Below are 14,833 nucleotides of genomic sequence, written 5' to 3' on the forward strand. Positions count from 1 at the left end.
ATCAATGTAGGAGTGTGTGTGTGTCCTTTCCTAGTCCGCCGGTAGTCCACAATCAGTTCCTTGGTGTTCTGGGTGTTGAGTGTGAGACTTTTGTTGGCACACCACACTACCAGGTGCTGTACCTCTTCCCTGTAGGCCTTATCATCATCGCCGCTGATCAGGCCTACCACCGTGGTGTCATCTGCAAACTATATTATGGAGTTGGAGCCATGCTCAGGTATGCAGTCGAGGGTTAAGGTATGCAGTCGATGCGGTAGCTCCCCTTTTGGCAGAGCCTTTCACTCACAAATTAAATTAAGTATGGCTGACTGTGAATATCGCATTTATACAATGACATTGATAAACAAAAGCTATTGCTTTTGCATGATGCTGCATCCACGTCGCAAGCTGTTAGTCATATTAGACAACACATTTAGTAGTAGTGTTAACCACCACACAAACCATGCAATTGTGTGGGGCCATGGACACTGCAGTACAATACTGTATATTGTTCCATCAAAATAAAAGTTTCAGGTGATGGTGAAGTAAATACAACAGAAAAATATTATAATTGTATAAAACAAATCCTTAAAATAATAATAAGCTTGACTGGACAATAATAAATAATATTCATCTGGGTATCATATATAATTGAGTGAATTTATAGTTTTTGCACACCCAATTTATGTACAATTTATAGTTTGGTAAAAATATATGAAGGTAAATATTGCTTTTTTATTACTGTATTGGAGCAAATAGATTATATTTATTATATTCTATATGAAATACATTCTTCCTTCCTTCCTTGTTTATTTTGACGAAAACATTTGATTTGATTTTCATTAAACAATATACTTAGCTATTTGTTCCCGGCCAAATTGAGAATAGATGCTAAATATTTACATGCCCACAGCATATAATACTATAATAGATATAATACTATTTTGTCACGGAAGGTGGAGTTTTGGTTATTCAGGGCAAGACAGAGAGAGTCTTTTTCTACCATTTCTTCAGTGAAATCTGCTGGTGATTAAATTTTTTCCTCGGCCATTGATAGTAATAATGCTTTTAAAGAATTCTATATTGATCTCTGTAGTTCAACGTCTTCGTCTGCTGATGAGGATATTTGAAATTTTGTGGAACCATTAGAACAACCTAAACTGACAACTGAGTAAAAACTTCTCTTGATTCTGAGAAAACCTTGGAGGAGGTTGGTGAGGCTCTGGGGCCAGATGGCTTTGCCGCTGAGTTTTTTTTTTTAGATCTAATGCTACAGAACTGGCTCCACTTTTGTTAGAAATGTATACAGAATCATTAAAGAATGAAAAGCTTCCGCCAACCATGACACCAGCCCGGATCAGTCTGATTCTTAAAAAAGACAAAGATCCAAGTGAGTGTAATAGTCTGTCCTCTGCACTCCCTGATCCACCTGGACATTAAAATATTGTTATGAAAATAACATTTTAATAAGTTACATAGGCCGATTGACAAAGGTGGGCTAGGCCTACCCAAGATTTTGTTTTATTATTATGCATTCGGTCTTTGACATTTGGCTTAATGGTTGCTTCCACCTGAGAGAGCCCCTCGCTCTATTTCACCATTGAAAAGCCTTTCTATCTAACTAATCATAGAAATTAAGTTACACCCCTTTATCTCACATTTGCACTCGGTATGGACTAAAGTGTCCAGTGTTTAATTTAGACATTTATTGCCTCAAGCATATGGCTGAACCCAAAATTATGTATTGATAAGTCCCCTTTCTGCTGGTCAGAGTGGATTGTGAGGGAAGTTACTACACTCAGTGAGCTATATGAGAGTGGAGTGTTGAGTTCCTTTGAAAATTTGGTTCAATATTTTGGGATTCCCAGATTTCAGGTCTATAGGTATGTACAGCTGCGCCACCAGCTCTGTATTGTTTTTGGGAGTAGCATATACCCTCCTAAAGCCACAGAGACTATGGGAGAGGTGATTACTGCTTTTAGAAAAGTTCATTAGGCATCAGTGTATTACTCCTTGTTAATTCAGAGTCTGGGGGACGGAGCGCTAACTTCTATCAAGAGATTATGGGAGAAAGATTTAAACTTGGTATTGGAGGAGGGCGCATGTCAAGTCTGTAAGGGTTCGCCTTATGCAATCCAAGGATTTTGGTTGAGGGTTCAGAGTTTTGTATGTGATGTCTTGGGCACTTGGGTTTTGTTCTGCCCCAGACTCTGTATTTTGGGAGATGGGGCAGTCATCAACGTGGGGAATAAATATGTGGAGGATTGGGTCCTAACCAGTATTCTTGGGTGCTAACCAGACAGGTTATTTTGAGTGGATGGAAGTGGGGTAGATACTTGCCGTTCATGGACAGTTCTCGGGGTAGATCAGTGGAGAGAGAGGAGTAGTTATTAATGTGTGATTTTTATATTTTTATAAAATAAATGAGTTGTTTTTGTTTTCTTTTTATGTGCTCATGTATGACCACAGGGGTCTTTGTTGAGGGTCGGGTGGGGATGGAGAGGGGGAGGGGAGGGGTGGTAGTGTGTGTTAAAAGTTGATTCTGTGTATTTATGTTTTGATTTTCTGTGTTTGAATAAAAATGTTAATCATAAAAAAAACTAAAAAATGTATGTAAACTCACGTTTATGTCATTTTCCTGGGTTGTACACCAAAAGGGGGCCTCTGCTTGGATGGTTGCTTGGGGCCTCGGAAATCCTGAACACAATAAATACAACTTTAAAAGTTAGAGATGACAAACAATTTGAATATTAATGCTGCATACCTGATTCAGATGTTGTGAGTTTATTTTGACTGTGTTATAAAATATGTTGACCAAGAAGTTGCTTTGTATGTGATAGGAGTTTTGATCCTGTCATGTCACATGCAATGTGACTGACCACAATGACAAACAAACCTTAGAAAACAGTAATGATACTGTTACAGGTGCTTCCTTCTTTTCTTCCTGTATTTTATCATAGCAGTACCAAAGTGTTACACCAGTGGGCTGAAAGCAAGAGTTCAATTATTGATATATATAGACAACAGTTAGTTCCGGTCCTCAAATCTGATTGGACGAGAGACGTTCCATTAGCACTGATTGTGTGACAGCATCAGCACTCGGATGCTTCACAGTGTGTGTATCACTCCGCTTGTGTTCCTGCCATTCTAAACTAATGTGTATGAGTAGTGCATATCTGTTAGGAGTTACTGTCTTTATTTTTGAAATTACATATGTTAGCCAGCAGGTGGTGGCAAAAGATAATTTTTGTGTAATATGAGCCAGTTGATGATGTAAAGTGAATCCGTTAGTCATTGTTTACATAGAAAAGCGCTCTGTGATCGCTCGTATTACCACTACATTACTTAAGATAGGACATTGTTTTAAATGGCTTTAAATGAACAATTTCAGGATTAAGGCTTATTGCAGCTGAGAGACACAACAGACTGTTTGATTACAGAACTTGAGGCGCTTACAGAGTTTCCACACTGGACACACACTGTTTAAAATGGCAGAGGACATCGCTGTTTCTATAGTGAATGACTTACTAATGAAGGCTTGAACGCATCATTTGTTTTCAACCATCGCATAAGAAAGTAGTTCCATGCACAAATGCGTTTTTATGACCGTACTGTGTTTTTCCTTTTTTTTAATTTACTTGTTCATTGAACTGTTGTATATAAGCAATATCACACTCGCAATCGTGCTATATGTCCCTACATCAACACTGCTGTAATTATCTGTGGCCGAATCACAGCAGTGCTGATGTAGGGACATATAGCACTCTTGCTCGTGTGATATTACTTTATTACACAAAATTGTGTTGAAAAGATGGACTGTTATATTCATTAAAACATCTACTTTTGTATTCTTCATAAGAAAGAAAGGCATATGGCTTTGAAACAAGAACATTTTAGGGACTGTTGAGTAGAGCAACAGATAAAGCTGCATAAGAGTTTAGGTCATTATCGAGACCAAGGGAACAAAGTGCAATGTGCTGCCAAGCTAAACTATACTTTTGTCAAAAATACTTCTTAATCTACTTGGAACTTACCCAAAAATGATAAATTCTTCTTTGGTGTTATTAAAAAGGATGCATCCATAAACATTTCTGATCTGGCTGTTGTGTTTGGAGGTGACACTACTAATAAAGGGAGGGGCATTTTATTTTAGCTTGTGCGTGCGTCACTGTGGTTAAACCTCAGACCTTAAAAGCTTCTGCAAAACAGACATTTTCCAGAGAGTGTCAAACACAACGTGAAAGTGATCTAAGTGATCGGGAAGATAGCAGACATCAGCTCATCTGTATTACTATTCCTTGCTTGTCTTTCAGACCCTAGAGTAAGTACTGGCTTGTCAAAAGAAAATACTACAACATATGTAAAGGAACAGGTGGATAATTGCTTAATTTAGTAGAGCAGATTCAAAAGTGTTCATGATTTTTTATTGATATGCACAACACTTTTTGTCGAGGACATCTGTGAACATAGTATTTTTTTTGTGTGCATTTCAATGTGATAAACCTGACTATTTTTTGTTGATTTTAGAACAAAGATCAATGATGAACATAACAGAACTTGTGACAGCATCCATTGTGCCAACTCCAAAAAATGTAAGTAAGATTCAAATATTTGTATGAAGCACTGCAAACTATGTACAAGTGCCTCAAAAAAGGGTTCTGACACTTTTGAACCCTTTAGTCAAACTTATAAATGTCTGAATGTCATTGCATTAGATATAAAATATCAAACCTAGTGGAATCTGCAAACAAATGATGCTAGACCTTGTTTTCAGAACTAACTTCACATTTCTTAGCCATTTTCAATTAATTCAACCACTTTTTCTTACGGTTGTTATAAGTGGATGTAATATGTCAGCTCACACACATATCCTAACAGAATAAGCACATGTATACTGTAGTTCGGCACATTAGTTATGGACACAATCCACAAAGTTTGACAACCAGAAAGTGTCCAATTACTTTTGTTTGTCTAGAATAATTTATAAAAATGTATCTTGATCTTTATGTCAAATAAAACCACTGGTTTGACATTTTGTTAAATAATTAAAAAAGAAAAGTAATTTCTACATTTTTGATTGTGGCCTAAATGTCCAAAAGCTTTCTAGGGTCACTGTATAACTGCTGGTAATGGGTGTTTGTATGCATCTCTGAATCAAAATGCACAACTATAATAAAATGTAGTTTAAATGTATGGCAGTTAATAGACATATTTTGCTTTATTTCACAGGACTGTTGTGATGAATATTCTACCTCTACGGGTGACTATTATGATGACAATGGTGCAACATTGTGTGACAAAGCAGCAGTAAGACAGTTCAGAATGTTCTATGAGCCTGCTTTATATCTGATCATTGTGATTCTGGGAGCCATTGGCAACTCATTGGTGGTTTGGATATACACACACTTTCAGAACCGTCTAAAGGCTATGACGGATGTGTATCTTCTGAACCTGGCTCTGGCAGACCTATTCTTCCTGTGCACTCTGCCCTTCTGGGCTGCTGACTCCTTCTATGGCTGGACCTTTGGCTCGGCCCTCTGTAAAATTGTTTCAGCCATCTACAAGATCAACTTCTTCAGTAGCATGTTTCTGCTTACCTGCATCAGTGTTGACCGCTACATTGTAATCGTCCAGACTACCAAGGCACAGAACTCCAAGAGGATCCGTCTTCTATACAGCAAGCTCATATGTGTTTTAGTTTGGCTCCTGGCTGTTTTATTGGCAATTCCAGAGTTTATCTTTGCCCGCTCCAAAGAGGACATTGAGGGAAATCTCTTATGCTCCATGGTCTACTGGAACAATGAAAACAACCGTACAAAAATTCTGGTCCTGGCGCTTCAGATCTGCATGGGCTTCTGCATTCCTCTCATTGTTATGATTTTCTGCTACACCATCATCATCCGCACCTTGCTTAAGACCAAAAACTTTCAGAAGCACAAGGCCCTGCGCGTCATTCTGGCTGTTGTGGCAGTGTTTGTCCTCTCGCAGCTCCCGTACAACAGCATGTTAGTCTTTGAAGCCACTCAGGCAGCCAATATAACCGTCACAGACTGCACAGAGGCCCAACGTTTTGATATTGCCAACCAAGTCTTGAAGAGTCTTGCCTACATGCACAGCTGTCTAAACCCATTCCTTTATGCCTTCATTGGCGTGCGTTTCCGAAGGGACATGATTCGTATTTTCAGTAACTATGGCTGTATTCAATCCCTCAAGAAGTCCAAGCTGCAGGGAAGCCTACACCGCTCCTCGGTTTTGACAGACACAGACACAACCAATGCTCTCTCATTGTAAAACTATCTCAGAACACTTGTTAGTGAGACTTTCTTAGCATGAACTTCTGTTTCACTGCAGGTGCTTGGCATCTGAATTTCAAAACAGAAGTTTGATTTTGGCCATTGTTCCACAGTAGTACTTCACATGCTTGAAAACATATAGTCTGGTAGAGGGTGAAATAACCTGCACACCACGATGTGATGGCTGCCACCTTAAATATAGAATGACAGAGTTATTTTTGTTTGACTAACTGTTAATATGAATGTTGAATCCAGATCAAGTAATTGTGAATTAATGAACAGTGGTTCCCCAGGGAGAGTGCGTGTTTCCTGATTTCTTACTTACTGTAACAGTACTTTCCATCTGTTGTTCATCGTAAAATTTTTTCTACATTTTCTACATCATTGCATGAATGTTTTTTTTTCTGCAAAAAATGTTAGGAATGTTTATAAAAGTTATAATATGATGATATTGATATGTTGGTGTCTTTTCATAACTGCACATTTATAACTGTGTATATATCTGTTTTAGGTTTTGAATAATGACTTAAAGCCAAATTTGTACATACATGGTTGTCTTTGTGTCTGTGCTTTTTGGTGTAATGTGAAAACCAAACACAGTGTGAATAAGTATTTGCTGCTCATTTTGTAAAACTTCTAACTAAATATTAAATACAAAACATCACTGAAACCTGATGAAAAACCTGCATTTATTTTTGTGACATTTTTTTATTTTATTTTTTTGCATATAATTAAGCAATAAGGTACAAGAAGCAATGCTATATCTTAAACATAATCATGGCTGAAGGGCTTTGTTAGCCATGACGCAAAGTGGAGTGACTATATTCACAATATGGCACAACTCCAAGTGCCTTACTGCTTTTATTTAAATAATAATAATATAATTATAATGAATACTTATACCACATAATAAAACAAATGAAGGACAGAAATAGACACACAGAATATTGCTAAAAAACTAAAATAACAGCTAGGGTGCTGCGAAGTGTTACAGATAGTAGCTCAGTTAAGAGGTCATAGTTGTTCCTTATTGTGAATAAAGCAGCTATTGAACAGTCAGCACACAGGACTGGAACTACTGTATCCAATATTTCTCTCATAAACGCATGCTGTATGCACAAACACACACTAAAAAGACAAAGTTGACATAATCTTGTTTTCTCAGTCTTTCATTCTGATATTACTGAGATGATAGGTATCCATGGATTGTGTCTGTTAATTTGGAGGTGGTAACTAAGAGATTGTTTACTTGCAATACTTGTCATAAGAAACTAGCAGACTTAGAATGTGTATTGTGGCAAGAACCGTTGTGAAAATGACGTACATTGGTCTGGTTTACTCTCTGTGGGTCCTGTGGGGAGACACAGATACACAGTACAAAATAGGCACGTGTGCATACTCAAACACACACCAAACATGCATATCAAAAAGTACCTTGAATTCAATAGACCTACATGATGGCTGAGCAAAGAAATTAAAATATACTTCCATTTATCCTCCGTTTATGAATGTTGTTTCATTTTGCAAAAGGTGTTCCCTTCTCATCTTTTATGGTGCATACAAATTATAATAGTGTAACATAATATCCCTACCATACCTATTGTAAAATATTTTTATAAAATATGGTTGTATCATATTATATATATGGAGCACTTCGGATAAGCAGTTGAAGATGGATGGATGGATGGTTGTATCAATTGTGGATTTTATGCACCTCTACTTATTAAAAACGTTCTTACATGATGAAGATCAAAATGTTTCGTTTCTCACATTGTTAAACGTGAGAAAAATGTTTTGAGGTGCAGACAGGGTCAAATAACCACAAAGCACAACAAACACACCTTAAATCTGTCTGCCAGCTCTCACGACAGGAAGTGGCAGACAAACCAACATGTGTTCTTTCCAATGTGCACGTGTTGCAGTTATTTGTGACAGGTTTTTAAACTGTTGAACTGATACTTACTGATACTCTTAGTTTTTACTATAAAATATATATATTTAGTTAATTTCAAGTACTTCCTTTTGATGTGAAAGCACTTGAATATGAATAAATCTTTGAAGCATGTACTACATGTTAATAACTTGTTTTTGTCTCTCTGGCTCCTCCTAGTGATGAAAGAGGATCGCTGTTCTTTTCTGCTTAACGCGGCGCTTTATTTTTGCTTATCGTGGCCCATTCGGCACGTTTCGCGGTGGACACACTGGACCCCTCAGATCTCCCTCTAACAAATCCGCCCCTGATCGCCCCCAAAGTGCGTCAGCCCACCGGGAAAATGCCCGGGGAGCCAGATTGCCAGTCCAGCCCTGGCAGCATCCATGCACAACTCACCACGTGCCACACCGAGAGCGAGAACCACACATTATAGCGACCATGAGTAGGCTAACCCAACGTGACTCTACCCACCCTAACGACCGGGCAGATTGGTTGCTTAAGAAGCCTTAGCAGTGTCTGAGCTACCCAGGGCCCCTCTATATTTTCAGTTCTTAAAAATCAGATTACAGTTACTGACTTTCAATTAATTGATTTAATTTAAGTATATTATAGGGTTAAGCTTATTTCTAATATATTATTTATGTAGCATACATGAACTATTTCCCTGTAACGAGTCATTGTGAAGGAGTGTATGACTTGTGTAACAATGAACAAGAAAGAAATATAGTCATTATTTTGAATTTGTTGAGTGGAAAAGTGTTTTAGAAAGTAACTTAAAATTAAAGTAATTAGTCATGTGATTTCTAAATCAATAAAGATTACAATTTAAAAAAAATAATTAGTCATTTGTAGTGGATTACTATTTTTAAGTAATTTATCAACACTGATTGTAGGCAATGCTAGGTGATTAATCCAAATTGTTCCATTATTTACATGCAATAACACTCCTCAGTGTTAAAGGAAACAAGAGGAAAGTAAGAGATTATAATTAATCAGGGTTGGGAGGATTAGCCTACTGTTAAAATGTATTCCACTACAGTTTACATGCTGTAAAATGTAATTTGTTGCGTATTCCGTTAGATTACTCAAGGTCAGTAACACAATCGAAATACTTTGGATTTCTTATCCAGCACTGGTTTTGACTGTAAAACATCTGCCAGAATAGGAAGACAAAATACACGTAGAAAAAAACCCCACAAAACATTCTCTGAAACAAGCCAAAATCCCTTATGTAGTGTTGCTTCTAAAACAAAATAAAGCAAATTGATATAGATAACAAATTATTTGTGGGATTTTATTCAGTGTTTCGCTGGAAAAATTGAATTGGTCATATTACCCTCTAACCAGGAGCAACTTACCCCTAACCTGGGGCATGTTGACCCACTGGATCAAAAAACATTTTTTAAAGGCTATGTTTGTGGCTTTAACTGTCACATACACATTTTTATAATATCAATGATAGCACACACATTGAAATAAAGGTAGCTCTATTAATTTAGCCCCTGTCTAAAGAGACAACATATATATATATATATATATATATATATAAAATCGGCTCATCTTATACCCCCCTCTCCACTATGCATACTGGGCTAGTTTGACAAAGGTCATGAGAGTGGACTGTAGGGTTACCATGGTTTCAGAATTCCTATCTGTGTTGGAGGAAGTCAACTAAACAAGTCGTTTTCGACTTGTTGGAAACAGATACTGAAGTTGACCCATCAAAACTGTAAAAAAGTTAGTCTAAATTATGTACGAATATTGTATGGAGAACCCGAGGGATGAAAACAGCTGGATGGCTCTCAGTGTACCTACCTACAAGAGTGTGGCGTCTGCTGTAAGTGAATATTGTTGTGCTTTGCACATTTGGGCCAACGTCAATATGCAAAATAGATACACTAAAATAAATGTAAGGAAAATGTATATCACGGTTTAGCATGCAAGTAGAGGTATAAAAAATACCAATTCAGAATGCAAATATTACAGTGACATGCCATGTCAATACGAATTCAGAATTCACAACTTGACATGGCGTCTGAAAAACGCGACGCTCCTGAACGAAAAGCTGCAAAATCAGACGCGGACAACGGTCAAAGACTTCGGTCTAGCTCCTGTTTACATAGACATAAACAATTGAAAAACAGTGCGAACGGACACCAAACGCCGCTTACTGTACATGTCGTGTAAATGTAGCTGATGTATCATTACAGTGTAACTGGCGCCTCCAGAGCAGGAGAACGACGACAGATCTTATACCACCATCTGGAGGTGAGTGCTCTTCTACACCCGACTAGTGATGGTTTTCTTGCTGACTTGTAAGGACGATTTATCTTTATGACTTGTTTCAACACAGTTGCCTCTTCGTTTGATGAGAGTGAGAAGGTAAGGGGTTTAACTTTTCTTATTGCCATTATAGGTCTAGTAGACTTGTAGTAGACTAGACAATATGTCTGCATAGGTAACTTTACATTACATAACATAACAATTGTTTATTGATTGATACAGAATATCTGCACAGTAACTTTAGATCACATAACATAACAATTATCTATTGATCCCCTTGTGTGAATATTTTGTGCTCACAGGACATCTATATTACTCAGTTAATACATCGACTGGAAAGTCTGTCCATGTCTACAGTAGTGAACACACAGCAGGTATCATGATTCTGCAACTACCGGTGTATTGGCGTATCGCATAATTATAATTATTTACATATTATATCAATTATATTCTGTAATGTCTGTAGATAATGCATGCACAGAGGCCCCAAAATGTATTTGGACACTTGAATGAATTTGGACACTTACATGACAAATGTCTGAGTGTCACTGCATGACATAAAATATCAAGTGGTTCATATTTTAAGGCAAAGAACACAAGCATGCTATATAAGCAAACATTTCAGTCTCAGTTCTTAAGGTTTTAAATTATACTGTTCAAAGGTTCAGACTTGTTTAAAGGGCTAGTTCACCCAAAAATGAAAATTCTCCCATCGTTTACTCTCCCTCATGCAGTCCCAGATGTGTATGACTTTCTTTCTTCTGCTGAACACAAATATTTTTAGAAGAATATCTCAGCTTTGTAGGTCCATACGATGCAAGTAAATGGTGACCAGAACTCCAAAGGCTCCACAAATGGAGATAAAATCAGTATAAAAGTAATCCATACGACTTCTGTGGTTTAATCAATGTCTTCTGGAGTGATCCAGTTGTTTTTGGGTGGAAACAGACCAAAATGTAACTCCTTTTTCACTGTACATTTTGAGAGCAGTCTCCTTGCAGATCATGATTTCAACCTCGATTATACTTCATAAAGCGCCATGCGCATGCATCAAGCTTTAGGAAGTGTAATCAAGCTTGAAATCATGATCGTGTCTAGACACTGCTATGGCAAGATGTAAAGTGAAAAAGAGTTACATATTGGTCTGTTCTCACCCAAAACCAACTGGATCGCTTTAGAAGAAAATGACTACACCACAGGAGTCTTAAGGATTACTTTTATTCTTACTTTAATTCATTTTTTGAGCTTTTGTAGTTCTGGTCACCATTCGCTTTGTGTATGGACCTACAGAGCTGAGATATTCTTCTAAAAATATATATATTTTGTGTTCAGCGGAAGAAAGAAAGTCATACACATCTGGGATAACATGAGGGTGAGTAAATTATGAGAGGATTTGAATTTTTGGGTGAACTATCCCTTTAAAACTTTCGCAAAAATTATCTAAATCTAATAAAAAACTACAAAATAATACATTGGAAAGGAATTCCAAAAATGGCTAGGAAAAGTAAAATCATTTCTGAGAAAAGATCAAGCATCATTTGTATGCAGATACAACATGGTTTTAAATGTTTTCTAATGTCAAAAGGGTTGGTGAAGTGTCCAAAGAATGAAGTCACTGTATATTTCAATGAGTATCACAAAGATTATTTATGCATTTTATTTTTGTAGGTACCTTTAGTAGCCAGCATTTCTAGCACTTATTTGGGACAGGAACCAACCACCTGTTGCAGCCAAAGCAAGTCATCCCAAGTGTAAGAATATACTGATTTCTTATCGGACCCATCACACATTGTCAGCCAGGTGACAGCAATCACCAGATGGTCTATGTCTAGAGCATTTAGAAATAATTTTCCTAGTTACGTTTGCAGTGGCAATGTTATGTGTGCCAGGTGTTATATTACCTACCTATTTGTTTTAGGTGCATGTTAGACAGAACTTGGCACTGGGGCTTGCTGTGTTTGCCAGGAATCTTAACCTTCTGTTGAACTGAATGTAGCCTGTAGCTTTGTATAGCCCTGCAACACTACTACTATATAACTACTGTTATTATTTTCTTTAGCTTGATGCAGCATCAAAAAACCCAGTTAAGGATGCTGTCACACAGATGGCAGAGGCTTGGTCTTCAACCTCCAATCCCCAGGGGCTTGGAAGAACACATATCTGAACATCATAAACTTGAGGTTGAAACCACACCAGAATTGGAAATCAGCCCCATAGAGGACACTCGGTTTTTGTCTCTAAGTGACATAAGATCTGATGAGATAAAGATAATCAGAGATTCATATAGTATAAGTTCGGACAGCCTTGACGATGGACCTCTTGAGCCCAATGTACCTGAACAGTGCATCAAAGTGTCAGTTCAGTCTGAAGACAGTGACTTCTCAGACCAAGAGAAAGACAGTTTTTCTATCTCAAAGTGGGCAACTCCAGTAGACTTGGACCTAAGGCCAGACTCATTCGACAGAGATCTAGATTATTCAGAGGCTGCAGAAGCAGAGCAAATTTAGGTTTTCCCAGTTCCACTAAAATATCTGGACTTCAATCAGTCCCAGTTCTCAACAGTAGAGTTGGAGAGTCAAGAAAAAATGAATTTAATTGACCCTTGTTTCACAGCTATGGTTGCACGTGTGATAAAGCTGGAGAGACTTGAGGCTGCGACTATACAAAAAGAGCAAGCAAAAGTTGTTCGTTCTCGTCTAGCAACTGGTTTGGTATGAATTGCCAATCGCCTGAGACCAGTGGAAATCCCTTGTTCTAATAAAGAACACTCAAGCACTAGAGGCAGTAACTCAATTTTAGATGATTTAACAAAACTCACCCATTTTTCAAGCTTCCAATCACCGTCTAGGCATAATACTTGCCCCTTATCAAATGGGAGGGTATGTAATGGAGTCCAACAACCACCTACTTTACTCAAGAAACCTCTGTCAAGAGCTGTCAAATTAAGGGAGATTAAAGGCCATGCTTATGATTTTGATGTTCATTTGAGTGTGTCAAAATACAATAGTTCCAAGAGGCACAAACCCACAAAGAAAGCTATGCAAAAGACCTCTGACAAGACTAGTGTTCCTGCGAAAGTTCAATACAGGAAAACATGATTTAATTATTTTGAATGCGCCTTAAGCTTTACATTTTTTTTTAATTGATCTTATTTGTTATTTTTGTGATGTAATGGCATGAGTATTTTTTTTCTTTGAAATTGAGCTTTTTGCATTGAGGACGTGTGTTATGTCAGTTGACTTTAAAGGGATAGTTCATCCAAAAATGAAAGTGATTCAACATTTAATTGGTTTAATTCTGCAAAATGAACATTATTGGAATTTAAATTTCACACAAAATTGTTATGCTGTGTAAAATGGCTAGGAAAAGTAAAATCATTTCTGAGAAAAGATCAAGCATCATTTGTATGCAGATACAACATGGTTTTAAATGTTATCTAATGTCAAAAGGGTTGGTGAAGTGTCCAAAGAATGAAGTCACTGTATATTTCAATGAGTATCACAAAGATTATTTATGCATTTTATTTTGTAGGTACCTTTAGTAGGCAGCATTTCTAGCACTTATTTGGGACATGAACCAACTACCTGTTGCAGCCAAAGCAAGTCATCCCAAGTGTAAGAATATACTGATTTCTTATCGGACCCATCACACATTGTCAGCCAGGTGACAGCAATCACCAGATGGTCTATGTCTAGAGCATTTAGAAATATTTTTCCTAGTTACGTTTGCAGTGGCAATGTTATGTGTGTCAGGTGTTATATTACCTACCTATTTGTTTTAGGTGCATGTTAGACAGAACTTGACACTGGGGCTTGCTGTGTTTGCCAGGAATCTTAACCTTCTGTTGAACTGAATGTAGCCTGTAGCTTTGTATAGCCCTGCAACACTAGACTTCTCACACTTTGCTAACCTGGAACTGATACTCCATGGCACAATACTTTGAAATCTATTCAAGAGGTTAAATGGCATCTAGAGAACAGTTTATGTTATCATTGCTTTTTTTTAAACTACTGTTATTATTTTTTTAGCTTGATGCAGCATCAAAAAACCCCGTTAAGGATGCTGTCACACAGATGTCAGAGGCTTGGTCTTCAACCTCCAATCCCCAGGGGCTTGGAAGAACACATATCTGAACATCATAAACTTGAGGTTGAAACCACACCAGAATTGGAAATCAGCCCCATAGAGGACACTCGGTTTTTGTCTCTAAGTGACATAAGATCTGATGAGATAAAGATAATCAGAGATTCACATAGTATAAGTTCGGAAAGCCTTGACGATGGACCTCTTCAGCCCAATGTACCTGAACAGTGCATCAAAGTGTCAGTTCAGTCTGAAGACAGTG

The 14,833-nt window shown here is 37.5% G+C and overlaps 1 protein-coding gene across 1 annotated transcript; it reads left to right on the plus strand.

Annotated features, from left to right (window-relative positions):
• Window positions 1-4,204: 4,204 nt before the first annotated feature.
• On the plus strand, window positions 4,205-6,953 carry LOC127649361 (C-C chemokine receptor type 9-like). The gene is made up of 3 exons (XM_052134419.1): window positions 4,205-4,300; window positions 4,507-4,571; window positions 5,209-6,953. The coding sequence occupies exons 2-3, from the start codon at window positions 4,518-4,520 to the stop codon at window positions 6,268-6,270; spliced, it is 1,116 nt and encodes a 371-aa protein (XP_051990379.1). The 5' UTR covers window positions 4,205-4,300; window positions 4,507-4,517; the 3' UTR covers window positions 6,271-6,953.
• The last annotated feature ends 7,880 nt before the right edge of the window (window positions 6,954-14,833 follow it).

Source organism: Xyrauchen texanus, chromosome 9, assembly GCF_025860055.1.
Source record: "Xyrauchen texanus isolate HMW12.3.18 chromosome 9, RBS_HiC_50CHRs, whole genome shotgun sequence".
Lineage (NCBI taxonomy): Eukaryota > Metazoa > Chordata > Actinopteri > Cypriniformes > Catostomidae > Xyrauchen > Xyrauchen texanus.

What these genes read in the sequence shown, in the direction of transcription:
- LOC127649361 (XM_052134419.1), top strand. Translation starts at nt 4,518, where the DNA reads ATGATGAACATAACAGAACTTGTGACAGCATCCATTGTGCCAACTCCA. An exon ending in TTGTGCCAACTCCAAAAAAT is followed by an intron (nt 4,572 to 5,208) that starts GTAAGTAAGATT and finishes TTTATTTCACAG; the next exon opens with GACTGTTGTGATGAATATTC.